At 37.8% G+C, this 27,845-nt stretch overlaps 1 protein-coding gene across 3 annotated transcripts in view; it reads left to right on the plus strand.

Moving 5' to 3' along the window:
• PPM1L (protein phosphatase, Mg2+/Mn2+ dependent 1L) overlaps positions 1-27,845 on the plus strand; it is a 311,756-nt gene that overhangs the window by 270,732 nt on the left and 13,179 nt on the right. For all 3 annotated transcript variants that reach the window (XM_081301445.1, XM_081301446.1, XM_081301447.1), the window contains one exon: positions 26,727-26,888. In XM_081301445.1, the coding sequence (XP_081157571.1) occupies positions 26,727-26,888 (162 nt within the window). The remainder of the gene's footprint in view (positions 1-26,726; positions 26,889-27,845) is intronic.

Here is a 27,845-nt window from a genome sequence, read left to right on the forward strand (position 1 = left end):
TTTTTAATTTCCTCCTTTATGTCTTCTGTAACCCATTGATCATTCAGTAACATATTGTTCATTTTCCATGTGATGTAGGATTTTTCCTTCTTTCTTTTATCATTGATTTCCAGTTTCATTCCATTATGATCAGATAAAATGCATGGTATTATCTCCACCCCTTTATATTTACTGAGGGTTGCCCTATGGCATAATATATGGTCTATTTTTGAGAAGGATCCATGTGCTGCTGAGAAAAAGGTATATCCATTTGATGATGGTTGATATATTCTATATATGTCAGTTAAGTCTAGGTTGTTGATTGTGATATTGAGTTCTATAGTTTCTTTATTCAATTTTTGTTTGGAGGATCTGTCCAACGGTGAAAGAGGAGTGTTGAAGTGACCCATAATTATTGTGTTGTGGTCTATTTGCTTCTTGAACTTGAGGAGAGTTTGTTTTATGAATGTCGCAGCACCATTGTTTGGTGCATAAATATTGATAATTGTTATGTCTTGTTGGTGAATGGATCCTTTTAACAGTATATAATGACCTTCTTTATCCCTTTTGATTAACTTAGTCTTGAAGTCGATTTTATTCGATATGAGGATGGCCACTCCTGCTTGCTTACGAGAACTGTGTGCGTGGTATATTTTTTCCCATCCTTTCACCTTCAGCCTGTGTATGTCTTTTCCAATCAGATGTGTCTCCTGGAGGCAGCATATTGTTGGATTTGTCTTTTTAATCCATGATACCAGCCTATGTCGCTTTATTGGAGAGTTTAGGCCGTTAACATTCAGAGTTACTATTGATATATGGTTTGAGCTTCCATCCATGTTTGAATGCTTATCCTTTTTTTTTTTTTTAAATATTTAGTTTGTTTCTCCGTGATTATCTTTCCCCTCGCCCTCTGTCTTTACTGAGGCACTTCCCACTGATGGTTTTGGTTATTGTTTTTCATTTCTTCCTCGTGTAGTGTTTTGCTCAAAATGCTTTGCAATGCAGGTTTTCTGGCTGCAAATTCTTTTAACTTTTGTTTATCATGAAAGATCTTTATTTCGTTGTCATACCTGAAGCTTAATTTTGCTGGATACAGAATTCTTGGTTGGCATCCATTGTCTTTCAGTGTTTGAAATACATTGTTCCATGACCTTCTTGCTTTCACTGTCTGTGATGAAAAGTCCGTTGTTAACCGTATTGGTTTACCCCTAAATGTAATCTGTCTCCTTTCTCTTGTAGCTTTTAATATTTTCTCTTTGTTCTGTATATTGGATATCTTCATAACAATGTGTCTTGGCGTTGGTCTACTGTGATTTTGTGTGCTCGGTGTCCTGTATGCATCTTCAATTTGTATATCTGTTTCCTTTTTTATTTCTGGAAAGTTTTCTGTAATTATTTCATTCAGCAGGTTTCTCATTCCCTTGGTGTGAATCTCTGTACCTTCCTCTATCCCGATGACTCGTAAGTTTGGTTTCTTTATGTTATCGCATAACTCTTGGATGATTTTCTCGTGATTTTTTACCAGCCTTTCTGAGTTGGCTAGACTCTTTTCAAGATGGTATATTTTGTCTTCATTATCTGACGTTCTGGTTTCTACTTGTTCCACTCTGTTAGTGATACTCTCAATTGAGTTTTTAATTTGGTTTATCGTTTCCTTCATTTCTAGAATTATTGTTTGATTATTTTTTATAATCTCTATCTCCTTATAAAGATGCTTAACTTCTTCTTTTAGCTGTTTATGTAACTCATTCTCAATGTGTTCTTTCGCTGCTTGAATTTGCTGTCTTGTATCCTCTTTGAGGTTCCATTCCATCTGTCTAAGGTGTTCCTTGAGGTCTTTATATGACCATTTTTCTGATGACTCTAGGTCCTCCTGAATATTTAGGCTGTCCTGCATTGCTTGTACTCCTCTTCTTCCTTGCTTCTTGAAGCTGCTCATGTTGCTTCTTGTTCTGGTTGACTGCTGGGTTACTGTTTATTCCTATAAATTTATTTGATGCATATCCGGCTTCCGGGGAGGCTCGCGCACTCGGGGTGGATGACAGGGCGACTGGGGACGGGCAGAGCCTCCGAGGCCTGCCAGGCGGAATAACGGATTCCAATATCAAGTCCCATGATTTTTAAAAAATATTTTTATTAGTTGTTGATGGACCTTTATTTTATTTATTTATTTACATGCTGTTCTGAGAATCAAACTCAGTGCCTCATACATGCTAGGCAAGTGCTACCACCAACCACAACCCCAGCCCCCACAATTTCTTTCTTTTTTGGCAGGGGAGCCTACTGGGGATTGAACTGAGCCACATCCCCAGCTCAATTTTTTTTTTTTAAATTTAGAGACAGAATCTCACCGAATTGCTTAGCACCTCGATTTTGTTGAAGCTGACTTTGAACTCATGATCTTCCTGTCTCAGCCTCCCAAGTGGCTGAGATTACAGATGTGGGCCACCATGCCTGGCTCACTCCCATGATTTCTGTTTAGAAATCAGCTATTAATATCTTTGAGGATTCCCTTGTACATAACAAATTGCTTTTCTCTTGCTGCTCTGAGGATTCTCTTTAACAGTTTGATTGTGTGAATCTCTTTAATTTCATAATACTTGGAATTCATTGAAGCTTTTATAATGTAGAGATTCATTCTTTCTTCTTCTGTTCCTCAGACTGGATAATCTTAATTGACCTATCTTCAAGTTTTCTGATTCTTTCTTATGCTTTCTCTTATCTGCTGTTGAAATCTTCCATAAAAGTAGGACCTTATGAATTTACACAATTGCTGGGGAGAAGCTGAGAAGAGTTCCAGGAAGTAACATTCCAGCCAAGTTGATAAAGGATGAATAGGAGTTGGCAAGTAGATAGTGGTGTTCATGCAGTGGAAAATGTACTTACTAAACCAGTTTGTAGTGGCTGGAACTCAAAGAACAAGGTAGTGAATGGCAGAAAGAAACCTTGAGGGCTGAGGATTGGGTTTAAATCCTGGAGGCTCTGTTTTTTATATGAAAGATTTTAAGATGGGGAATGATGAAAGTAGAACAGCTGTGGATATAGTGCCTAAGATCTTGGGGCTGCAGAGTTAAGGACTAGAATCTTGTCACAAATTCTGACTCTGAAACTTACTACCATTGTGACCTTGGAGAAGTTATTTACATTCAATGTTTTAGATTCTTCATCTATAAAATAGAGATAATATTATCTCCCTCAGAGCTGTTCTCAGCTTTAAAAAAGTAAATTCATGTTAAGCATTTAGAACTCTTTAGGTTGTCATTGCAGTTAAGGTGTAGTCTAAGAGCTATAGTCAGTGTCACCTGGGAACTTAATAGAAATGCAAATTTTCTGGGATGGGTTCTAGCAATGTAGGGTTCAGCAAGCCCTCCAGTAAGTCTTATGTGCATTTAAATTTGCAAAATACTAGTTGAGCAGAGAATAAAGGAGAAACAGAATAAAACATGACTATGTGGAGGGCCCCCATGGACCAAGTACCAAACATTAATTGGTTTAAACAACAAGTTATGTCATTTTCAGAAACTGAGGCTTAAAAGGTCTGAAGTCCTTGATCAGCTATATAGCTGTAAGAATGTGACCCAAAGCCTATGCTTTTAACCACTATGCTCATATCATAATTAGAAAATGACCAAGAGAAACAGGAATTTAAGAGATCACAAAGTGATAGAATTAGCAAGACTTACTGGGTAATTAGCTAAGGGAATAAAGGTGTTAATGTTAATTCCCAGGCCTCTGGATTTGGATAAATGATGTCATTCTTTGATGCCTGCTACATGAATAAAGAAGCAAGTCTAGAACAAATATTTTTTTCTGACATAATGAGTTTGAAATCCCTAAAGGGAAATGGAATGCAGAAGTCCCATAGGTTGGATACTAAGATTAGAAATACAGATTTGGTAGGTAGGCACAAGTACCCAGGTAGATGTGGCTATAGATGTGGACACAAGTGAGACTATACTAGGCAAGTATATGTAGGAGGTTAGAAAGGGGACCAAGGACAGAACCCTGGGGCACAAATGGAGGAACAAGCTTCTGCAGAGTAAACTGTAATAAGACATTGAGCAGAAAGAGATAAAAGAGAAAAGGCAAGAGAAGGCCCATAAATCCAGAAGAAAATTGGCTCAAACTCAGCTCAAAAAGTAGCTGGGTTAGTATCAACTGTTGTGGAGAATCTCAACCATATTGCAAGGCAGAATTTCATTACTTTCCCTTTTACTACCCCACTTTCCATATGAATAAACAAAGATCCTTGACACCATAGGCAAAAAGCCTCTCCCACATGGTAGAATATTAGAAAAGGGGGCCCTAGGTCTTCTGTAGTCATTAATAAAAGCTTATCAGGATGCTGACAGGATGCCAGTGTGCATGCCCTATAAAATTTTAATTAGTGAGATTGTACTCCTTAACATGCAACTCGGTGTAAAAGAAGTAATCTTGATGAACTGTGGTCAGTGTGGATTCAGGAAGGTCATCTTGCTAATAGAAGTCTAATTCATTATATTTAATGCACTTGTGGTTTTACACCTCAAGTGCCTTTAAGTATTTATAATGATCAGGGTGCTTATTATTGCCTTACCTCAATTCTAATGTCAGAACTAGCATATAAACAGTCCAAAATCCTAACTGTGTGGTCTGATGGCAGCTCATATGTAAAAGGGAAAATGTGGATTTGAATCCTGACACATAAGAAAAAAGATTTTTCGAGCGCTCATTGTGATCAACATCTTGCATTAGTTGTTTCATTTTATCCTGTCAAACACCCTCTGATGTATTTATAAGAATCAGATTTAGTGAACAAATGAGAAAGCTGAGTTTCACATGATAATAACTTTTTAAGGTCCTTCAGTTAGTAAGATGTGAAACCCCTGCCCATCTCACTCCAAAGCCCATATTATTTTCATTAATGATGCCAGAATGGAATTCGTATTAATCCAGCTTGAACACTTAAGAATGTTATAAAATTCAAATAAGTAAAGCTAAATGAAAGCACTTAAAAATTTGAGAAGAAAAAAGCTATATGCAGGCAGGCTGTATTTTATTTTCACTATTAATATCAGAAATCAGGTCTGAAAATTCTTGGGCTGGTGGTAGAGCACTTGCCTAGCATGCATTGGGTGCAGGGACTGATTCCCCAACACTGAAAAAATAAAATAAAATTGCATTCTCAGTAACAGCTTCTCTAAAGAAACCCTTAACATGCTACTTTTTTTTCTGTTTATCACTACCTCTATGAACTCATATTTATACTTACTATCTTATAGAATTATCTTCTCCTCTACCATTACTCTTAACACACACACACACACACACACACACACACACACACACACAGAATTTCTCCCTTCTTTGCTACTCTTCTGCTGGGATGTAGAGCAGTCCTGACAGAGGAACTAAAAGAAAGCAAGCCTTTAACTGCCCTGCCTCAGTGACTCTTCTGTAAAACAATGTGACTTGTTTATATTCCTTATATCAGATGACCCTACCATCTACTGCATATGACCTCCTTGAGGCTCTGGGAAAACATTGAGAAAAGAATGAACTCAAGCTGGTCCACAGAAACTTGGGAAACTTTCTTACCTCATACCTGCCACGTGAGCAGACTATGAGCTGTTTCATGCCACTTTCAGACTAAATCTTGCAGGCTCTATTTTCCATTTTACAATAACCTCTCCCATCATTTCCCAGTTAGCAACTACTATAGTCTGAATATATCCCCTCAAAATTCTTATGTTGAAATTTAATCACCAGTGTGATAGTTCTAAATGGTGGGATCTTTAGGAAATTATTTGGGATTAGTAACTTTAGAAAGGAGGTTGAAGGGTACCTTTTGCCTTTCCATCTCTTCTGTGTGAGAACACATTGTTGGTACCCCCCCACACACATACTTCTTTTTTTATCATTCTGTCTTTTCCACCATATGAGGATGCCATCAGAAAACAATGCTCCAAACTGTGAAAAATAAATTTCTGTTCTTTGTAAGTTACCTAGATTCAGGTATTTTGTTACAGTAGCATGAATGCACTAAGTAGCCTCTGTCCCCATTATATCCATGTCTATTATTCAAGAGATAAAAATGTGGGAATTTGAGTGTTTTGTCAATTAGAAAACCATCAGTTAAAATCAGACTCTTGGGTGAACCCTGGCTCCCAATATTTTTGCTTCCAGATGTGTTTTTCAAAGACTTCCCCACATTTAGTATATAAATATCAGAATTTTAGATTATGTGAAGTAAAGGTGGTACTTAAGTATCTACTATATCCTAATCACAACAGAGATTATAGATACAATCTCTCTTGAGCAAAAAGAAGGTTTCCAAAAGTTCTTCCTGTGATGGATTCCTTTGATATAATCCACTAAGACTTAGAAAAGAAATGGGATGTCAGAGATAACTTCTAAGCAAAAAGGGGAAAGAAATTTTAGGCAAGTAGGCCTGATCCCAAAGTCTGCTTCCTACTGTCCTTCTTGAAAGGGAGCCCAGTATGGTTTAACACTATTCTGTTTTAATACCTTCAGAATGGCTACGAACAACTAACACATTCCTTTGCTGCAGAATTTCAGACAGGTCAGATGACTGTATTTCTGGTCAGTGTCAAGGGTTGGAAGAATCAGATTTCCTTTGTCTGACAAAGGAAGAGGTCAGATACAATTAAAGCAAAGAATTCAGGAAGATACTACAGGTGTATGCTGATAGTAGAAGTTATGTTGGAACTTGTAAATTCCAGTGACTTGGAAGAATACCACAAGGAACAATCATTGATGAATGATTATGTACTTTAAGATATAATATTGAAACAAATTGAGGGTAGGTAATTTGTCTGAAGGCATTTAGCTAGAATTACAACTTCTCTCTCTCTTTTTAATGTTGTTATTGATGTAGAAATACTTGCTGAAAGAATATATAAAACCAGGCATGGTGGTGCACTCCTGGATTCCCAATGACATGGGAGGCTGAGATAGGAGGATCAAAGTTCAAAACCAGCCTCCACCTTTTAGCATGGCCCTAAGCAAGTTGATGAGATCCTGTCTCAAAATAAAAATAAAAAGGGTTAGGGTTGTAATTTAGTGGTAGAACGCCTCTGGGTTCAATCCCCAATACCAAATAATAACAATAATAATAATAGATGCAGGTTTAAAATTATATGAACATGATAGGAAGTTCAAAGTTAAAACTTACCCTGTATGAGAATGATTGGTTTATTTGCCAACTAAAGTCAGGTTATATATGATTGTAAATAACAATCCTTGCCAGGAACACCAGTTAAAATGATTTTACAGGCTGTTCTGATTTTACTGGTTCCTGGACATTCCTAATAAATGATTTTGCTATCCTTAAGACATTCTAGTGGTTTAAATACATTATATCCTTTTTGTAGTGCTTATGGCCAAACATACTCAGAAAGGGTCATGTTTAGTTCAACCCACTGATTTCAACATTTGTTGGTCACCTCCACTTAATAAGCTATACATCTTATGTTTTATTTTCATTACCAGAAATAAAGGGGAAATAATATACCAGCAATTCCAAATCAAGCTCTGACATAGCTTCCTAAGAAAGAGGAGATTGGACTCTGTTTGATTTATTCTATCTTAAATTTTAAAAATCACTTTTGAGGCAGTGTTAATTATGCAAATTGTTGTGCAAAAATCTCAGATCCTCCCTGATAATCCTCTTCATATAATATATTTACAGACTTGACATAGATTTATTGATATACTCTTAACTTCTGAGGAAATGACTCATTGTAAGTATATGCAATAGTAATAAAGGGAAAAGACGAAACCTAAAGGAAATCAGGTCCTATAAAATTAGTAATATAGACCTTGGAGCTAGAGTAACTGGTTCAAATCCCATCTTCTCTCCTTGCTACCTTTGTGACCTTGGGCAAATTATTTAGTTTCTTTGTGTCTTAGTTCCTCTCTATATAAGATGGTAGTACTGAGAATACTGTTTAGAATTGGTGTGAGGATTATGGGAAGGATAATGAGGATTATGTGTAAAGTACTTTGAACAATGCTTAGTACAGAATAGATGCTCAGTAAATGTGAGCTGCTATTATTATCCTTCAGTAAATGGTAAATTTTACATTTGTAGTTGTAGAGTGTGGTTTTTAAGTCAATCCAGCTACTATTCAAGACATCACAGAACTGTGTAGTTTATTGAAGAGTGCATGTTCCTTTTTGTTTATCTGGGATTCTCCTGCCCTCCTTTTTAACGTTACCTTCAGTCTCCTTGTTAGTCATTAAAACTCTGTGGTCACTGCCAGAGCATTTGCTTTCTCCCTCTCACAGTGCTGAGGATTGAATTGCATTTAATGATGCAAATTCAAGGGTACTTTCAGAGCAGAGATCCATGATTTTAAGAGATTTCCTTTGAGGCTATATAAATATCTTCTTTTTTTCCATGAAATTCTATATGAATGCATTTCTTGATCTGATGAGGATTGATACTCTAGAAAGCCATCATTTTTAAATTCTAAAAGAGGTCAGTATTCCTTTTTAAAAATCCTTACTAGCCCAGATTTTTATTATCTGGCTCTATGGTAACCATCAGCATGGTTTTAAAGGCATGTCCACAGATTCTTGGATACTTCTGCACTCAAGAGGTGAATCTTAATTCCTCTCCCCCTGAGTGTGGCTTAACTGAGTCACTCCTTTGTATGAATGAATATGGTGGAAGTGATAGGATGATACTTCTGATGTTAGGTTATAAAAAGACTGTGGCTTCTGACCTAGGAGCGCTCTCTTGCTCTTCTTTATCTCTGGAATCACTTGCTCTGGGATTCAGCTGCTATGTTATGTAGACACTTAGGAAGCCAGTGGAAAGACCCATATGGTGAGGAAGTAAGGTCTGCCAAAAGCCACATGAATGAGCTTGGAAGCATATCCTAGTAGCTTTGAAATGACTGAGAGCTTAACTACGACCTCACAAGAGACCATGAGACACAACCACCCAGCTAAGATACTCAGGATTCTTGACCCTCAGAACTATGTGAGGTAATAAATGTTTGTTATTTGAAGCTGCACTTATGAAAAATAAATCTGTGTTCATTTCTTTAGCAAGGCAAAGTCATATTGCCACATACAAATTTACAACAGACATATGGCTATAAGTTGCATATAATAGTAAGTGAAGTAAGAGTTTTATTTTTCTTTTGCAAAGCAAAAATGACTCCATCCTGATATCTTTTTCATTCTTCATTGTTGGCATATCTCCTTAGTATGTACTAGAGCCTAGCCTCCTTTCTCTAGTAATTATATGAAAACCTTGTGTAAATCCTTCCATTTTCAGTGGTTCTGCCTCTGAAGAAATCAAGAAATTGAAGACTCTTCCTTATGAAAAAATGATCAAGGTTTTGGTGTTTTGCCTTATTAGAAAACAGAGTAGCTGGATGTGGAAGCAATAAAAAGGTAGCATATATTTTTTCATCTGAAACTATTATAGTACTGAAACCTCCAAGACTCAGTTTGTCTTAGAATTTTATGAAGCTTACACCTCATCATATTTTAAGTTATAATAAAGAAAAAAAAGTTATAATAAAGAACTGCTGTTTGGCAATTTAGGTAGAAAGCATTAAATGAACCTACTTTTCACCTATTGATAAAACTGGAGTCTGAATCAAATAAACTTCTTCCATATAAGTGCTACAATCTGATTTCTGCAAGTCTTTGAATCTTTAAAAGCTGGCTTCTAAAGCTGATCCTGGATCTCAGGCAACATTTACCCCCTTTGGAAATTAGGTATGAATCTACTATGTTTAGGTCAGAGATAAGTTAATGCATTTGTGTGCCTTCTCTAAGGCCATGTGAATTTTCCACAGTCCATGATCATAGTTTGAAAAGTATTATCTGGCCAATTGCTAATACTTAATGAAAGGCATTCTTTTATCTCCAGATAACTCTTTGCTTTTTTCCTTTGCATTAAGACATTTCATTCAAGAAGTGACACTTCATTATTTTTTAATTAAAAATTTTGAGTACAATGCATAGTTTGATAATTACCTCTAAATTATTGCCTTAGAGATTTAATTCTTAAGTAGTGCTGAGACACTCCTTCACCTTTTTAAATGCTCCTCAGCTTGATGTTATTCAGCCATCATATCAAGTGACTGGTATAACATGTGTTCTTAATTTAAGATCCTTATGGCTTGGAATTTTCTGTTGCACATTAGTTTAAATTTGCAAGCAGGTAAGAGTAACATATTTCCTGACTCTCCATAAGGTTAAACATGTGCACTGAAAATAGAATAAGAGAAAATCAAGTATGGTAATTTACTTTCTACAGTACTATAATTGGGCACTAGAGCATATAGTCAAAATCTTCACTATTAATTAAGTAATCACAGAAAATTCCATATGGATGATTTTTGAACATTCTAAAGTCAGACTGAGAATTTGGGTTTTTTTCATGTTTTCTTTCTAAATACCATTTTCTTAAGTGGTATATAGATATCTGTTAATACTTGCAACTCAGTAATGTTTAAGAGCTTTGACATTTCTTAATGTCAGTAATTTCCATATTGAGATTTGACATATATTTAGACTCATGTTCAGGTCTTCATCATTTAAAAAATTATAATAGTCTCTCTCAAATATGAAAGAAAAAATAATACCCTCTCATTCATTCATTTATTTAGCTTCCCACCATACCATATACATACATATAGCTCATACCTACACAAATGGAAGCCTTTCTCCCACTTTGTTTGGCTTTCTCCTTTCCATCAGTCAAAACTCAGCTCAGATACCTGCTCCTCCTTCTCCTTTTTTTCTATTCTAGTCCCCTGTTCCATTAAACCATGACTTCTTCACCTTGGAACTGTATCTTTTGTTTCTGATTTCCCAGTACCTGCCTGGCATAGCAGAAAGTACTTGTGAAATGCCTCCTCGATGAACAAATAACTTTATCCTCCAGACCAGCTGGAAGATGAGTTTAGAGGTTGTTGTGGTCAACTTTTTCACTGCTGTGACTAAAAGACCTGAGAAGAACAATTTTAGGGGAGGAAAAGTTAATTTGAGAGCTCATGATTTCAGAGGTTTCAATAGAGAGAAGCCAGCTCCATTCCTCAGGGCTCGGAGGCGGAAACATCATGGTGGAAGACTGTGGCAGAAGGAAGTGGCTCATATGATGATCAGAAAGTGGAAAGAGACTCTACTTGCCAAACACAAAATACCCCAAAGACATGCCTCCAAGGACCCACCTCCTCTAGCCTTACTCTACATGTGCCTTCAGTTGACACCCAGTTAATGCCATCAGGGATTAATTCACTGATTGGGTTAAAGCTTTATAACCCAATCATTTTTTATCTAAATCTTCTTGCATGGTCTCACACATGAGCTTTGAAGGGAACACCTCACATCCAAACTATAGCAGAGGCTGTATGAACATCATTCATAAGATCGACAAGACCAGCAGGGCACTGTGGCACACGCCTGTAATCCCAGCAGCTCAGGAGGCTGAGGTAGGAGTATTTCGAGTTCAAAGTCAGCCTTAGCAATGGAAAAGTGCTAAGCAACTCGGTGAGACCCTGTCTATAAATAAAATACAAAATAGGGCTGGGGATGTGGCTCAGTGGTTAAGCACCCCTGAGTTCAATCCCTGGTACCACCCCACCCCCCAAAAAAGAAAAAAATATCTGCAAGAGTCTTATTGCAGCCAGTGTTGCAGAACCCAGCAAATCAGGAACAATGCCACTCTGGGGCTTATAACTCCTTCAGGAGTTGTACAAGGCCACATACCAACTAGGGAATCACAAGCTGAGGCACACTCCCTCCCCAAATCCTTGCCACCTAACAGTTTTGTGCTGTCCATGGGCCTGGACCAACTCCATGTAAGGGTACTCCCCAAAACTTTTTGATTAGTAAAGAACTACGAAAAACAAAATATAGGGCTGGGGCTGTAGCTCAGCGGTAGAGCACTTGCCTAGTATGTGTGAGGCACTGGGTTAGATCCTCAGCACCACATAAAAATAAACAAATAAAATAAAGGCATTCTGTCCATCTACAACTATAAAATTTTTTTAAAAAAGCAAAATATATAGACAAATTTTCCCTGATAAAGCTCTAAACAACATTCAATTCCGTGATTTTGTCACTTTTTAGTGCTGCGTAATACTCCATGGTGTATAGATGCCACATTTTTTTTATCCATTCATCTAAGTGAAGCTAGCCAATCCCTAAAAAACAAATACCAAATGTCTTCTTTGATATAATGAGAGCAACTAAGAACAGAGCAGGGAGGAAGAGCAGGAAGAAGAGATTAACATTAAACAGAGACATGAGGTGGGAGGGAAAGGGAGAAAAAAAGGGAAATTGCATGGAAATGGAGGGAGACCCTCATTGTTATACAAAATTACATATAAGAGGTTGTGAGGGGAATGGGATAACAAACACGGAGGGAAATGAATTACAGTAGATGGGGTAGAGAGAGAAGATGGGAGGGGAGGGGAGGGGGGATAGTAGAGGATAGGAAAGGTAGCAGAATACAACAATTACTAATAGGGCATTATGTAAAATTGTGGATGTGTAACTGATGTGATTCTGCAATCTGTATTTGGGGTAAAAATGGGAGTTCATAACCCACTTGATTCTAATGTTTGAAATATGATATGTCAAGAGCTTTATAATGTTGTGAACAACCAATAAAAAAATAAAATAAAATAAAATAAAATAGAGTGGTGACAAGTGAAAAAAACTACCTCCAGTTCAACAGAATGGGTCCAAAAGGGCAGTGGGTCTCTGAGAAGTTTCATTTCTCAGCTGTCAACCAGTGGGAGGACTTTCCAGGGATCCCAGGGGTAGGGTTTAAATAAATGTAGGTTGTGCCCCTTGAAGTGCTCTTATCAGTTCAAAAGATGCCATCCCTATGAGTAGCAGTTAAGGTCAAAAGAATATTTAGATCTAGTTAGAGATTAGTCTTCCCTGATTAATTATAGAATCTCCTTGTTCTTAACTGACCTGGCTAGCTCCTCTATCAGCTATGTTCACATAACTCATGCCTTGAGGGTCCATTTAAACTCTTGGGACTGTAACTCCTAAGACTTTCTTTTCATGCTTGGAAAATAGAAGTCTTTTCATTTTATTCATCAGAGGCTCAAACTAGCAGTCTGGAATATACTTCAGGTTTGGGGAGGTGCCCAGACTTTTGGACTGGCAGTTGAAACACAGTTTACGTTCTGGCTCAGTGGCAAGCCAGACAATATTCTTGAATTGGTTTCTCAATTCCTGAGCCTCTTGCCTTATTTGATAAATGAAAATTGGTAATGTCACTCAGGGTCCTTGAAAAAAGGATTTGGTATCACTTTGCAAACTCCAAAGACTGACCAGCGCTCTCTCTGGTGCACTGGAAACATTGCATTCTAAATGCCCTAAGCCCCTTTCACAATGACAATCTCATGGAACCAGGAGAATATATGATTGATAATGTTTTTCCAAACTAGGCAGCAACTCTCCTTCATTTATCTCTTGGGCTTTTCACTTCCTTATTGTAGTTGGCCTCCAGGGAAATCACATGCTTTTTCTCCTGTTCAGCCATGAATTCAAAAGCAATTTTTAGGGTGGCTGAGGTTGTGGCTCCACAGTAGCATGCTCGTTTAGCATATGCAAGGCACAGGGTTCGATCCTCAGCACCACATAAAAATAAATAAATAAAGGTATTGTGTCCAACTACAACTAAAAAAACATTTTTTTAAAAAGTAACTTTTAAAAACTATTTTATACAGCATTTGTATACTATACCAGAAAGATTTCTTTGAACATCTAGTTTGTATATTACTGTATGATATTTTAGTGGCATAAAGCAAATATAAACTTTAAAGAATCTTTAAGTAAAGCTCTTTTGCTTCCAAACCTGACTGCTTCCTCTCCATACTCTTTTTTTTTCTTTTTTTTATTAGTTTCTCAAGACAATACAATGATCTTGACATATCATACATTTGATTCAACACGCCCGATCTCGTCTGATCTCCATACTCTTAATACAGTTCTGTATCTTGCAGATATTTTTAAAAGCTTGATTTAGGGTATTAAACTTGGAATCAAAATCCAGTTTTTCTGTTCAAAAACTGTGATCTTGGTGAGCTTCTTGTTCCCTGTCTGTGGGATGGACGATTGTAAGAGATGGTGATGGCATCCAGGAAACCGTAATAAACCATAGTCTGTTTTAGTTAAGGTCTCTGGGATTTTTGAATAATGATTCACTCAAGGGATTATAGTTCTCTACAGCTTGGGGAAGGTTAGGCCTTCCGGATCTCCAAATGTTTGTCTGTATAGATAAGGTTCCCCTGTGTTTCAATTTTATAGCTCCTGGATTTTTCTTGGTACATAGAACTGATGTCTTTCATTGTCCTTTCCCTCTACTCATCTGTTCATGGCTAACTAACCTACCTAATACCAAGAGTTACCATTTCTGCACTGGGGAGCAGCAGTTCTAGACAGTTGTCTTCTTCCCACTTGACTGTCCAGGCTAGCTTCTCATTCACCCCTTTCCTTTATACTGAGACAGGTTTATTATTTCCCAGGCTTTGTCTTAGGAAGTGTGGTCCATCTTCTCTTCTTTCAGCTCCACATAATTCTTGGAGATCCATAAATCAAAGACTCCCTCTTTTCTTCTTCATCTCCCTTTCATCTCCCACTACTATCATTCTGCTACCTGTCCAGCTTTACCAGTCAAGGAGAGCAGGAAGAGAAGACATATGGCCAGGAAAATTAATGTTTGCTCCAGTTTCATATACCTATGGATTAAAGAACTGTGGCTGATACTCAAAAGATATTTTTCCCTTGCCAAGCACCATGGCACACATAATCCCAGCATCTTGGGAGGCTGAGGGAGGAGAATTTTGAGTTCAAAGGCAGTCTCAGCAGCAAAAAGGCACTAAGCAACTCAGTGAGACCCTGTCTCTAAATAAAATTCAAAATAGGGCTGGGGATGTGGCTCAGCGGTCTAGTGCCCTGAGTTCGATCCCCAGTGCCCCCCGTCAAAAAAAATTTCCCTTGAGAATATTGTCTCTTTGTGAGTTTCCATGATCTCCTTGAAACTCAAAACTAAGTATAACTATTTATTTATTTTTGCATTTCAGCCATAGCAATCCTAATCTACCTTGTGGTAATAAGTGCCTTAAACTGAACTGAGGAAGTTCATGTAAATGAAAAGGAACAGAAACTTCAATTAATATCTCCAAATGTCATCCTATGAACACAAGTATGTGTAAATAGAATTATAGCTCTCTGTAAAGGAATTAAATTAGTGTAACTCAGTAACCTCAAAGGCCATGTTTGTTCTTAGTTGAAACTATAGGCAAGAAAGTAGATTCTACACTAAGAGGAAAAAAGTCAAAGAATGTGTTTCTGTTAAGAACCAGATGAATCAGGCTATGTCTTTTGTTTCCAGTTTTTTCCTATCCTTTTCCTCTCTCATTTCTCCTCTCTGCCTTGTATTAAAAGGCAAATGCCCCTTTTAATTAAACTCCATTTTGGAATCACCTGTTATACGCAGACTCCCATGGCATTCATAAAAAAGCAGAGTCAATACTTGTAATTTTCTGGGAACACTAAATAAAAGTGAGACATTACACTGAAGATAACATTCAAATAACATGAAGATGTAAATATATATATAGCCAGTGCTTCTCTAACTTAGGTAGGAAGAATCAAAGCAACCGTGAAATTAATTTTATTTATCATTAAGAGATACTACACTTAGAGTTCAGGTTGTGGTTATGTAATTATAAATTAATTTCAGGAGCTTGTCATAATGGGAACTAAATGTCACAGATAGTTATGAGCAGTATGTTAATGAGTATCACAAAAGCTTATACCTCCGAAGAGTCATGCCGGGAGGGTATACATGAAGGCCTTTGCAGCAAAAGGACCTACTTTGGCTTGTGAAAGTCACGTGAACAGTTTTAAGAGGAAGCTCTCTTTAACATGTCATACTGAAATAAAAAAGAACCAGTGCCCACAGGCTGCACCCAAGTGTGAAATAAACATTACTATTACAGCAGTTGAAATGTGAAGTTAAAGAACACTTCAGATTCAAAATAGTATTCATAAAAATCAGATGACAAATCTATACTTAACTCTGATGAAGTGTGAAAATTAAATGAATACTCCATCTGATTCTGAAAGCTTGAATTATGACTGTCCCTTCCCACTAATGCAATTTTTTTTCTTGTTTACACTTTTAGGGTAGAAAAGATCTTTCTGGTACTCATACACTGACTCTCATTTCTTCTAGTCATCTTATTGATGACTATGTTTGCTGGGGAAGAGCCCAAGGATAACTAAACCCAGAATTAAATAATATAATACTGGGATTTAAAATAATAGAATTTGTCATCCTGCTGATAGCTTCACATTCAGCCATTGTCAAACTCAATGGTTGATATTTTTGCTTATGCAGAAATCTCAAAGAGGAAAAGAAAATTCTCATTTGCAATTGATTCTTACAAAATGTTATTCTCTTAGCACTTTGTGTGTGTGTATGTGTGTGTGTGTGTGTGTGTGTGTGTGTCGTGCTAGGTTAGGAATTGAATGGCCTTGTGCATATGAGGCACACACTCTACCAACTGAGCTACATCCCCAGCCCCTAGGAAGCACAATGTGGGGGACCTTGGTCTGTGCCCAGTCCATAAGCCTACTTGCTAATACTAGGTATATCTCATCACTGCTTTGTGGAAGCCCACAAAGATAGTTTTCCATCCTGGTACCTCAGATCTTGATGGAAAATCTTTATTTATTCTTAGTAGTACCCTCTGGCCTTGGGTGTGTTGTTAATGTTCTGCTGGAATTCCTCACAGACTGCCGCAACACACAACTGAGTCAGTCAGGATCACTCTAGGTGAATTGGTCTGGTTATAAATAACCACACAGAGACAGAAAATACCTTTTTTGGGGTTCAGTGATGGCTCCTCAACCTCAGCTCCCACAATGGAGGCCAGAGAGGCAAGCAAAAGAGAGAAAGCACGCCTGAAACCATCCTATTTATTGGGGAAAAAGACATTCGAGAAAGTTCCACCCAAACAAGGCAAGGGATTAGGTTTCAGGGGGTTGCTTGGTGATGTCTTGTGGTCAGCAGAAAAGTTACACCCATCTCAGATGCTGTGTGGGGAATCATAGGCAGAGTGAGCGAAAATGAAACATACATCAAACAGCCCAGTTAGAGCAGCAACCGCAGTCCAGTCCCCCCTGTACTCAAATGCACATAGCTCACACAACCCATGGCTGGCTCAAGACAAAAGACTAACCCTATCCTGTGATATTTTTGTTCCTTGGATCAGTGGGGGCAGGATACAGCCTATAGGCAGTATTATCCATATCCTAGTGCATGTTTGTACAACACAGCAATAAAAGGCACCATTCACACTGGTGTTCTTTAACTTCACATTTCAACTGCTGAATTAGCAATGTTTATTTCACACTTGGTGCAGCCTGGGGGCACTGGTTCTTTTTTATTTCAGTATGACATGTTAAAGAGAGCTTCCTCTTAAAACTGTTCACATGACTTTCACAAGCCAAAGTAGGTCTTGTCAATTTGAGTACCATTATGGCCATTTTTGGAGCTATCTTTTCTCTGATTCACAGAAAACAATAAATATGAGGTAGCAACACCCTGGCAATGGACTGTCAGATTCTTCCTCTCACTAGCTGTGTGATCTTGAGCTAACCACATAATCTTAGTCGTACTACCTGTAAAATGGAGATAATAATATACCTCATTGATTGCTATGAGAATTAAAAAATTATATATTCTAAGAACTGAGCATATAGCCTGACACATAATGAATACTCAATTATGACAGCCCTTGATTTGGCCCATATATGTCCTTACACACAGATAGGTCTCTTTCTAGTCACTTTCCATCAACTTCTTTTAACATAAATTAATTTTTAAATTTATAACTATGAGATGCATTACAGTGGAGCTATCAATTTGTGGTATGAATCATTAATTAGTATTAATTTAATAACCTCATGCATAGAGCCAGACTAATGTGTCAGGTGATTATCTTGACTGAGCCATATGACTCTGAAGAGGGCCTGCTTCTGAGAGTATTTGAGCAGGGATTGCAAGAACTTAGGCAATAAGAGAGAAAAAGAGTGAAGAAGGAAGGTTAAAGCTTACTGTTTCATCTTTCAGACCAGATATCAACCCTGACAAGTCTGTTTGTGCCATGGCATTCATTTTATTAGAGGAAAGACTGATGAAAAGCTCTAATCAAGTCAAGCTTTGTGGAGGGCTGAAAGATTATTCCGACAGGAATGGGGAACCAGGGATCTTTTCTGAGAGCCAGCTCATACTTTATCTGTGTTGCAGGACAGAGCTGATCACAGTGTTGGCTGTGGAGGGTGGGCCTGCAAACTTCTGCTGAAAGTGATCTTATCATTCCTATGTGATACTTTCATGAATTAACTTTTTCAACTACTCTTTTTTTCAATATGTTGTGCACCAGTATAATTTCTGTCAGTCTTCAGGCCCTGAAATTGTGTTATTTAACTAACATTCATTGTCAAATCTTTACCAGATAAACCGATTTTATTTCTCCCAACCCTATAAATGTGGATTCTCCTATGTTGCATATAATGAATGGTCCTTTGTTCTGTAACACCTCCACTGAAATCCTCAAAATAAGAGAATGTATGTGTGTGTGTGTGTGTGTCTGTCTGTCTTCCTCCCTCCACACTTTTTTCTCTTTCATAAGAAAGAAATATATCAGTTTTCCTTATTCTCATACAAGAGACCTAATGTTACAGAAGGGAATCACTATTAGCATGAACAATCTAGTATTGTGTAGGTGAATGTCCACATGCATTATTAAGCAAGGCTTATAAGGGCAGACTGTTTCCTCAGAGTAGAAGAATTAACAGCACTGCTCAGAGATGTAGCACAGCCATGCAGGGGGAACCTAAAGACAGCTAAGGCTCACTTGTCTGTCACCAAGACACTGATAGATAGTCGCTGATGTTTGAATGTGAATCTGGACTTGAACTATTAAAAGTGTTGCTGTCATCATTGTCACCACTACCCCTCTCAGCCTTTTTCTATCTATACCATCTTATTCTCTGTAGCCTTATTGTTAGTTCTCTTTTCTTCTGTTTTATATCTTATATACTTAGCTTTATGCAGTAAATATGCTCCTGGGGCTGGGATTGTGGCTCAGTGGTAGAGTGCTCGCCTAGCACTGGTGCGACCCAGGTTTCGATTCTCAGCACTACATAAAAATAAAGGCATTGTGTTGTGTCCATCTACAAAAAAGATATTCTCTCTCTCTCTCTCTCTCTCTCTCTCTCTCTAAAAAAAAAGTATGCTCCTGAAATGTTATTAATAAAATGTGGTTTTAGAACTCTTTTTTTATATTTATTTTTTAGGTGTAGATGGACACAACACAATGCCTTTATTTCTATGTGGTGCTGAGAATCAAACCCGGGTCCCGCCTGTCCTAGACTAGCACTCTACCGCTGAGCCCCCACAATCCCAGCCCCTAAACTGTGGTTTTAAATAGCATATAAAATTAACCTTGGCTTGGGGATATAGCTCAGTAGTACAGCATTCGCCTGGCATGCATCCCCTAAAAAAAAAAAAAAAAAATTCTTTTTCTAATACAGAAAAGTATGAAAAAGCCAACAAAAATGTCCCAACTCCCTTCACCTAGATAACTGTTAACATTTTAAAGTAAAAACATATATATTTACATGATTAGAATATATAATACACATGTTATATTTAGGTAGTATCAAGGTATAAATTGAAAAGCAGCCCCATTTTTCTTACCCTCTTTCCAATCCTCAGCCAAGCAGGGCACTATGAGTCTGTGCATTGTACAAAGCACTATCATTCTGACCCTAAAAGGGACTTTCAGTCTAATGGTCAAAAAATAATAAACAACACATGTAAATGGAATTATATGTGATATGCAGTCATTTGGCCACTAGGCAACCATGAGATATGATGCAAACATTACCCTTAGCTATGGAACCTATGTAACTGTCATCATCTCCTCTCCCTTCCACTAACCATGTGATTTTAAACAAATACCTAAGATCTCTTTGCCCAGCTTGTGCATTTATAAGTTGTGTGTGAGGGGCAAAGCGCTAGGAAGTGATCTTGGCCAAATTATATTGTTATATTGTGTGCATGTACAAATATGTAGTAACAAATCCCATCATTATGTACAACTCTGATGCACCAATAAAAAAACATGGAAAGAGAAAAGTTGTGTATGATCATTTCTCTCTGATGAGTTTTGAAAATTGAACAGGTAAGAAAGCACTTCATAACCTATAAAGCAGACCAGAAATGTGAGATTTCATTGTTATAACTACTGTTAGGCACAGGTATACTGTGGAGAATCATTTTGTGGGGGAAGCTCAAGAGTATAGGGTCACAAACTGCTAGCCCAATTTTGACTCACAATTGCCTTTTGTTTGGCTTGCACTATTTTTTTAAATAAAAAATGTTTAAAAATCAGAAGAGTTTATATAGAAATGGCTTCCTCTGAAAAATCTGAGAGATTCTTCACATGGGCCTACATCTCTGCATGTAGGTCATTTGACCCAGTCATCCCACTCTTGAGTTTATACCCAAACTTAAAATCAGCATCTTACAGTGATGCAGCCACATCAATGTTTATAGCAGCTCAATTCACAATAGCTAAACTATGGAACCAACATAGATGGCTAAGGAGCTGTGGTCCTTCTCCAGTTTGCCATATGCCCCACCACTCCCAAACACTGAAGTATGATGTCAGTTGCCAGTTACCATCATGTTTGCCCTTAGACTAGAAAGATGTTTTAGAATACCCATTCCTGTCAAAAATAGTGGGGAAAGTTTTTCCTAGAAGGTCATAAGATTATTTTATATATCTAACTTACTTTCTTGAAGACATTGGAGTTTACAATTTCAGTTCAATACACAAATATTCAAGCTGAAAGATGCCTGGAAGTGAAGTTAACTTCCTCTTGTTTTGGAGTTCCAGAGAAGTTAAATTATGTAATGTAAAAAAAAAATGTTTGACATTATAACAAATGCTTAAGTGGCAGGCAGCCTCTATCATCATTATTGTTGCTAGGGTAATAATTCTGGATTGCTAGAATAAGTCCAGAATAGGTTTTCTTGTGTACCCTTACTTTGTGTGTTTCTCACAAGTTAAATCAAAGGAGAGAATGCTAGTTTAAAAAAATAGACTGATGAGTAATTGACATTGATGAGTTTTTCCCTATGGAAAATAAGAATTACCAAGATGATACATAAAGTACTTAGTTTTGCAAATCAAAACTACACTGCGATTCCATTTTACTCCAGTCAGAATGGCAATTATCAAGAATACAATCAACAATAAATGTTGGCAAGGATGTTGGGGGAAATGTACACTCCATTGCTGGTGGGATTGCAGATTGGTGCAACCACTGTGGAAAGTAATATGGAGATTCTTCTGAAAACTTGGAATGGAACCACCATTTGACCCAGTCATCCCACTCTTAGTTTTATACCCAAACAATTTAAAATCAACATCCTACAGTGATGCAGCCACATCAATATTTATAGCAGCTCAATTCACAATAGCTAAACTATGGAACCAACCTAGATGCCCTTCAATAGATGAATGGATAAAGAAACTGTGGTGTATATACACAATGGAATATTACTCTGCCTTAAAGAAGAATGAAATTATGGCATTTGCCAGTAAATGAATGGACCTGGAGAATATTATGCTAAGCGAAATAAGCCAATCCCAAAGAACCAAAGGCTGAATGTTTTCTCTGATATGCAGATGCTAATTCACAATAAGGCTTGGGGGAGAATAGTGGTATTTTGGACTAAACAGAGGGGAGTTAAGGGAGGGGAGGAGCCATGGGGATAGGAATGATAGTAGAATGAATCCAACATTATCACCCTATGTGCATGTATGATTACATGACCTGTGTAACTCCACATCATGTACATCCAGATGAATGAGAAGTTATACTCCATTTATGTATGATGTGTCAAAATGCATTCTACTGTCATGTATAACTAATTAGAACAAATTTTTAAAAGTGCCTATTTTGCTGAATTACAAATGGAAGTCCAAAGCAGAGCCAGATTTTTTATATAAAGACCACCATGATACACCGTTATTGCTTCACAAGGTAGAGTGGCTTTGGAAGGTATGGTGAGGATGGAAGCTTTCCTGTGTTTCCTTTGCACTGGACCAGGATCCTGGACTGGAGAAAAGAACTTGGGACACACTTGGGCTGAAAGTTCTCTCCTTGTATAAGCAGTGTGCATGGAAGCATGTGTTGTACTTGTACAGGGTATCATCATGTTTCAGCCAATGTATCAGATGTATTTTGCTACAACAGAATAACTGCTTATATGGCACTGTGTGGGAGATGGCGTTCCACATGGTATTGAACTGGTATGACCTGTCAGAGCAAGGCATCAGGAAATCAGCATAGTGTTAAGTCAGACCTTATGTGTGATTGCTTATTCATCCATCTATTTATTTATTCAACAAATATTGAGTGTCTTTGATATTCTAGACATTAGCATTAGAGTAGAGAAACAAGCAACACGCCTACCCTTGTGAAGTTTATGTTCTGTAGGGAAAGACTACACTAAAGAAATGTTTTAAATAAACAAGGTATCTACATAATTGTGTGTTATGAGGGCAATAAAGGAAATAAAGAAGATCCTTGTTAGAGAAGCCTTCTCTGAAGATGTCATACTTGACCTAAGATAATACCATATGCATAAGTTACATAAGTCAGCCAATGTCAAGGACAGAGTAAATACCAGGCAGAGGGAACACCAAGTACAAAGGCCCAAAGATGACAAAAGACTTGCCATGTTTGAGCAACAGAAGGGAGACCTTGAGCAAGAGAATAAGAATTGCCATTTGGTGGGGGCCAAGCCACACAGGACCTGCCACCATTGTTTCCCACTTGGACTACTGAAATAGCCACTGGTTGAAATTACAGTGGCCTGCACTAGTCAATGCAATGAAAGCAAGAGCCTGGAAGAATTTAAGATATATTTTGCAGGTTAGAGTGACTGACAGAGCTTAATGACAATGTCTGAAATGAGGAAAAGAGAAAAACCAAGGTTTCTGCTTGAGCAACTGAGGAGAGATTATGGTGCCATTTTTCTGAGCCTTCAAAGCCTAATAGCTTACCAGACCTCACTTAGCTAAGACACTGAATTCTACTCTGTGTGAACTCACTTCTTTAGGATTTTTTAAAACTCAGGTGGCAGGCGTGGTCACACCTGTAATTCTAGCAACTCAAGAGGCTGAGGCAGGAGGATCAAAAGTTCAAGGCCAGCCTCAGCAACTTAGCAAGACCCTGTCTCAAAATGAAAAATAAAAATGGTGAGATGTGGCTTAGTGGTAAAGCACCCCTGGGTTCAATCCCTTGTACCAAAAAGGAAAATATAAAAACCTCTGTGAAGTTATAAAGTTAAATTTCAAAGATCTTTTTTAGAGTTGCAAATAAATTTTCATCTATATTAAATTGTTAATCTAGAAACATTCTGATGTTCAGAATTAAGCAATATTGGCAAACCTATTTTTTTTTTTTTTGGTGTGTGTGTGTTTGATTGATTGTAAATAAATGGTACTATAATGGAATAATTCATTTACCTCAAAGCAATAGCCAGAATACTGGGGATGTTTTATCTCAGCATACAATAAAAGTGGTTTTCTGAATTTTTTTCCAGCCTAATACTTTTCTGGAATTTCTCAGCAACAGAGTAGCTTGTAAGAAAAATTAGATTATAAACTGTGTCTTACAAATATGGGCTAAGACTGCAAAGCTTGAACAACAAGGTGCTTGTGTAAAGCATCCTGGTTTGTTTCTGTTCTTGATATGTGGATACCCCTCACCCCCAGGTGCTCTGTAGCTTTATACAGATTATTTCTCTAGATTCACAAAGGACCCACCCAGGATATGGGCAGGGTTTTTCAGTAGAGAGGAAAATGGAGACATTTGGGTTGTATATTTCTACTATTTGGTCTCAGACATTCTGGCCAGGTTGAAGACTCTTGCTAACATAGGTAATTCTTTACTAAAATCTGCATCATGAAATAGATCTTAACTGACCTATAGAAACAATGGCATTGTGTTCTTAACAAAAGCAGGTCATAAATCCTAAGTATATCCAATAGCATTCGAATACAGCGAAGCAGACACATTCTAAATCTCTCATTAATAAGCCCCTTATAGGACTGTGCCCCAAAATCAATTAGGGTAATAATAAGGAACAACAACAAATCAGGCTCAGAAAACCTCTCATAGAAAAGGCATTTATTGTCTCACAGAACAAGACAGAGTGGTTCCAGGCTGGTTCTGCTCTTCCGTGATGGCCTTAAGGTCTCAGGCTCTTTACCTGTTTGCTTACCAACCCCTGCTTCTTGCCATACCCCTGAAGCATGTTCCCTAATAGTGGCAGGAAAAGAGAAAGCCTTTCCCAAAAGCCCCTAGTAGACACCCCTTGAGTCCTTGTCCATGGAGCACCCAGTTTCCCTCATTTAGATCCAATAGTATTATTCTCAACTTTTCCTCTTCTCTCTCATTCCCCCCATTCTCTATGACCTATCCTGATTTTAAAATCTTTCCCCTGTGTTCACTACATTAATTCAGACCTCATTATCTGTTCTTACAGCTTCCGGTTTATATGTCTTCCACATTGCCACTGGAGTGTTCTTTCAAAATACAAGTCTCATTTTGTTACTATTCTGCTTAAAACCCTTCAGTTATTCTTAGTCACAGATAGGATTAAATTTCAATTTTTTTTTCCTAGCTGCAGTAATGACTCCTTTTCCCCACCTTTCAAATTAAGAAAAAAAAAAACTTGAAGGATGGCTCAATACAGCTAACAGATATAGAGCTACCAAGGTTGAAAAGTGGGTGGGAAAGGGGTCCATACCTCAGCCAGGTGGATCCCTTTCTTTCTGTTATGTGGAGGTCCCAGAGGCTTTCCTTGGAACAGCAGATAGGAAGAAATGCCTACTAGGCAGAAGGGTATGGACCTCAGGAGTGTCAGCCGTGCTAATATCATAGGCAAATGATATGGAATCTAAAGTCAGGGGAATGCTCACCCAGAGAGCATAGAGAGAAAGGAAGAGGTTCAAAAGTTACATTGATACAATGCTCATAAACCATGTAACATCCAACAAAGCAGTGTTTCTGTTTCATATTTCAAACTTTAAGAATGTGTCTTAAAGGAAAATTTATGCTCTGATTATATCAGACAAGTTTACCCAATCAGATTCTTGAGAACAAAGTAAGGATAGTTACAGACCAAAAATGCAACTCGTATCAAAACCTGAGATTAACAATTTACAGTTATTTGATTTGTGATGGGTTTTTGGTTTGTTTGGTAGTGGATATTGAACCCAGGGTTTCACTTATGCTGGGCAAGAGTTCTAACACTGAGCTACATCCCCAACTCTCCAGTTTGTTTGAAATATGCTTGTGTTTACATTTTCCTTCTTATAGCTACTTTTTAAAAGAGGTACAAAATTGCTGTGATAACCAAAGAGAATAGTCTCCATTTTCAAAAGGCTTTTCATATTAGAAATCCTGAGTTACAAACATTTCATGTCTTTCCATTTCTGATCAAGGTAGTTTTGTGTTAATTAAGCTTAAGGATAAAATTTCAAACAAATACAATAACCAAATATGTTAGTTATCATAACTATTCTCCTGCTGCTGAAATCAACTTGCATTTATTTTTTGTTTATTTAAGAATTTAGTGTTTTTTGTTGTTCTGTGAAGACTAAACAGCTATTTAGATGCAGTTTACATTCTTGTTATGGAATATAACCTTCTTCATGAGGCTGGAGATGTTAATGAACAATTTTATCAAGTAAAGGAGCTGTCAATTTGAGGCAAGAGATGAGTGATTGTGAACTTTACAACTTATAGACAGTTGATATCATCAGAAAGGGAGGGAGGGATGGAGGAAACCAAAGGGAACTGGTCATGACAGGTTCCAACCAGGCCAGACTGTTAACTTTACTTGTTTTCATCCATTCTCAATTCAAAGAAGATTGAGGAAAGCTTGTCCTTAAGTATCTTGTGTGGGCTCTAGACAAACAGACCATCAGTCTTGCTTCCCCTTTGGCTCTATCTCCGATGCTCACCTCCTGTCTACCTAGGTCTCTTTCCTTTTATCACCATATGCTTTTCTGCTTCTACCTTTATAGCCTGCCCTCTACATACCTGGAGCTGACCTGTTTCTTGTCACCATCTTTACTGTCAGATTTTGTACAGTCAGGCTCAACCTTTCCTGACGACGCAGCTCCATTAGGGCACCACAGAGTACATTTGCCATTTCCCAGCTTTTCCTGCAACCCCACCTGAGGAGCCCACACTGCCCCCAACTTTCTCACATTTGTCTGGGACTTCTCAAGAACTGAGCACCAATCAGAAGCTGAAAATATGTACCAATTGTCTGGAGCTTCAAACTGATTTTGATTCTCTCCTAATCCTTTTAAACATGATGTTTTTAAATTAAGAGTAGCAGAGACAAAGTGATTTAGGAAAATGATAATGTTAGCCTATTTCAGTGCCACTCTAACATCGTTAAGAAAATTGACTGTCATATTTGATCAATGTTGTTGAAATGAACTGTGATCATTCCCAGAATAGCTGGAGTAAAATTCTCACCCAGCAGGAGCAGTTTTAATGACCGAAGAATAGTAACCAAGAGAAGCAACTGAACTTCAATGCATTGCTGACCTCATACCCTACCTCTCTCCTCTCTTTTTCAGGCACAACATGTTTGATTGCTCTGCTATCAGATAAAGACCTCACTGTGGCCAATGTGGGTGACTCACGAGGAGTCCTGTGTGACAAAGATGGGAATGCCATTCCCTTGTCTCATGATCACAAGCCTTACCAACTGAAGGAAAGAAAAAGGATAAAGAGAGCTGGTGAGATGTGACTACCTCTAGAGAATGTCTGCCATCTTGTTTGGTGGACAAAGGGCTTGCTTGGAGACCTCCTGGGCTAGAAATTAGTGGGTCACTACAGAGGCTGCTACTGAGGTAGCTGTGACTTTGTAATGTTTCCTCCCAAATAAATGGCCACTGAATTTGCCCCTCCTCATGACTAAATATTCCAGAAGGGAACCCCTTTTCCAGATTAATAAGATCTTTGGGCCATTGCTTCCTGCTTCATTCTCATCTCTTGCCATATTCTGCTTCCCTTTAGTCATGCCAAATTACTAACCATTTCCCCAAATGACCTTTGTTTCTGATACCTCTCTGCCTTTGCAAGTGCCATTCCCACTCTTAGTGGATGACAATTACTTGTCCCTTGAGATTCAACTTCAAGATATCCTTTGGAAGCCTTCCGTGTCACTGTGGCAAAGGCTCCCCCAGTCTAGGTTAGGTCTTCTGTCTCTCTACAGTATCCAAAGTGGTCCTCTTGGATCACCTTTCACAATGCGTACATAGCTGTCTTATGTTCCTGACTGAGCTCTTTGAGGGCAAGAACTTAGTCTTGTTCATCTCCATCACTTAGTTCAGTGATTAGTATAATAAATATTTCAGAGCATGGTGGAAGGGTCCCTTATTAATTTGTCCAACACGCCCTCTACCCAAAAAATTTCTCATGGAGTTTACATTCTGAAATTGGCCTAGGAGTGGGGAATGGATCAGATAGATGTTAACCAAAAAAATTAATTAGTAAAAATAACTAACTTATATAGAATATTGCAAGGTGATAACTGCTATGGAGAGACATAAAGCTGGTATGGGAATGGGGAGTGTCAGGAAATTGCAGTTTTATGAAAAGTGGTCCATATTGGCTTCACTAAATTGATATTTGGACAAAGACTCCAAGGAGGAATATCAGTTGATTATTCTATTTTCAAAACGAGATTTGGG

This window comes from Spermophilus citellus (assembly GCF_964194105.1).
Source record: "Spermophilus citellus genome assembly, chromosome: 7".
NCBI classification, from domain to species: domain Eukaryota; kingdom Metazoa; phylum Chordata; class Mammalia; order Rodentia; family Sciuridae; genus Spermophilus; species Spermophilus citellus.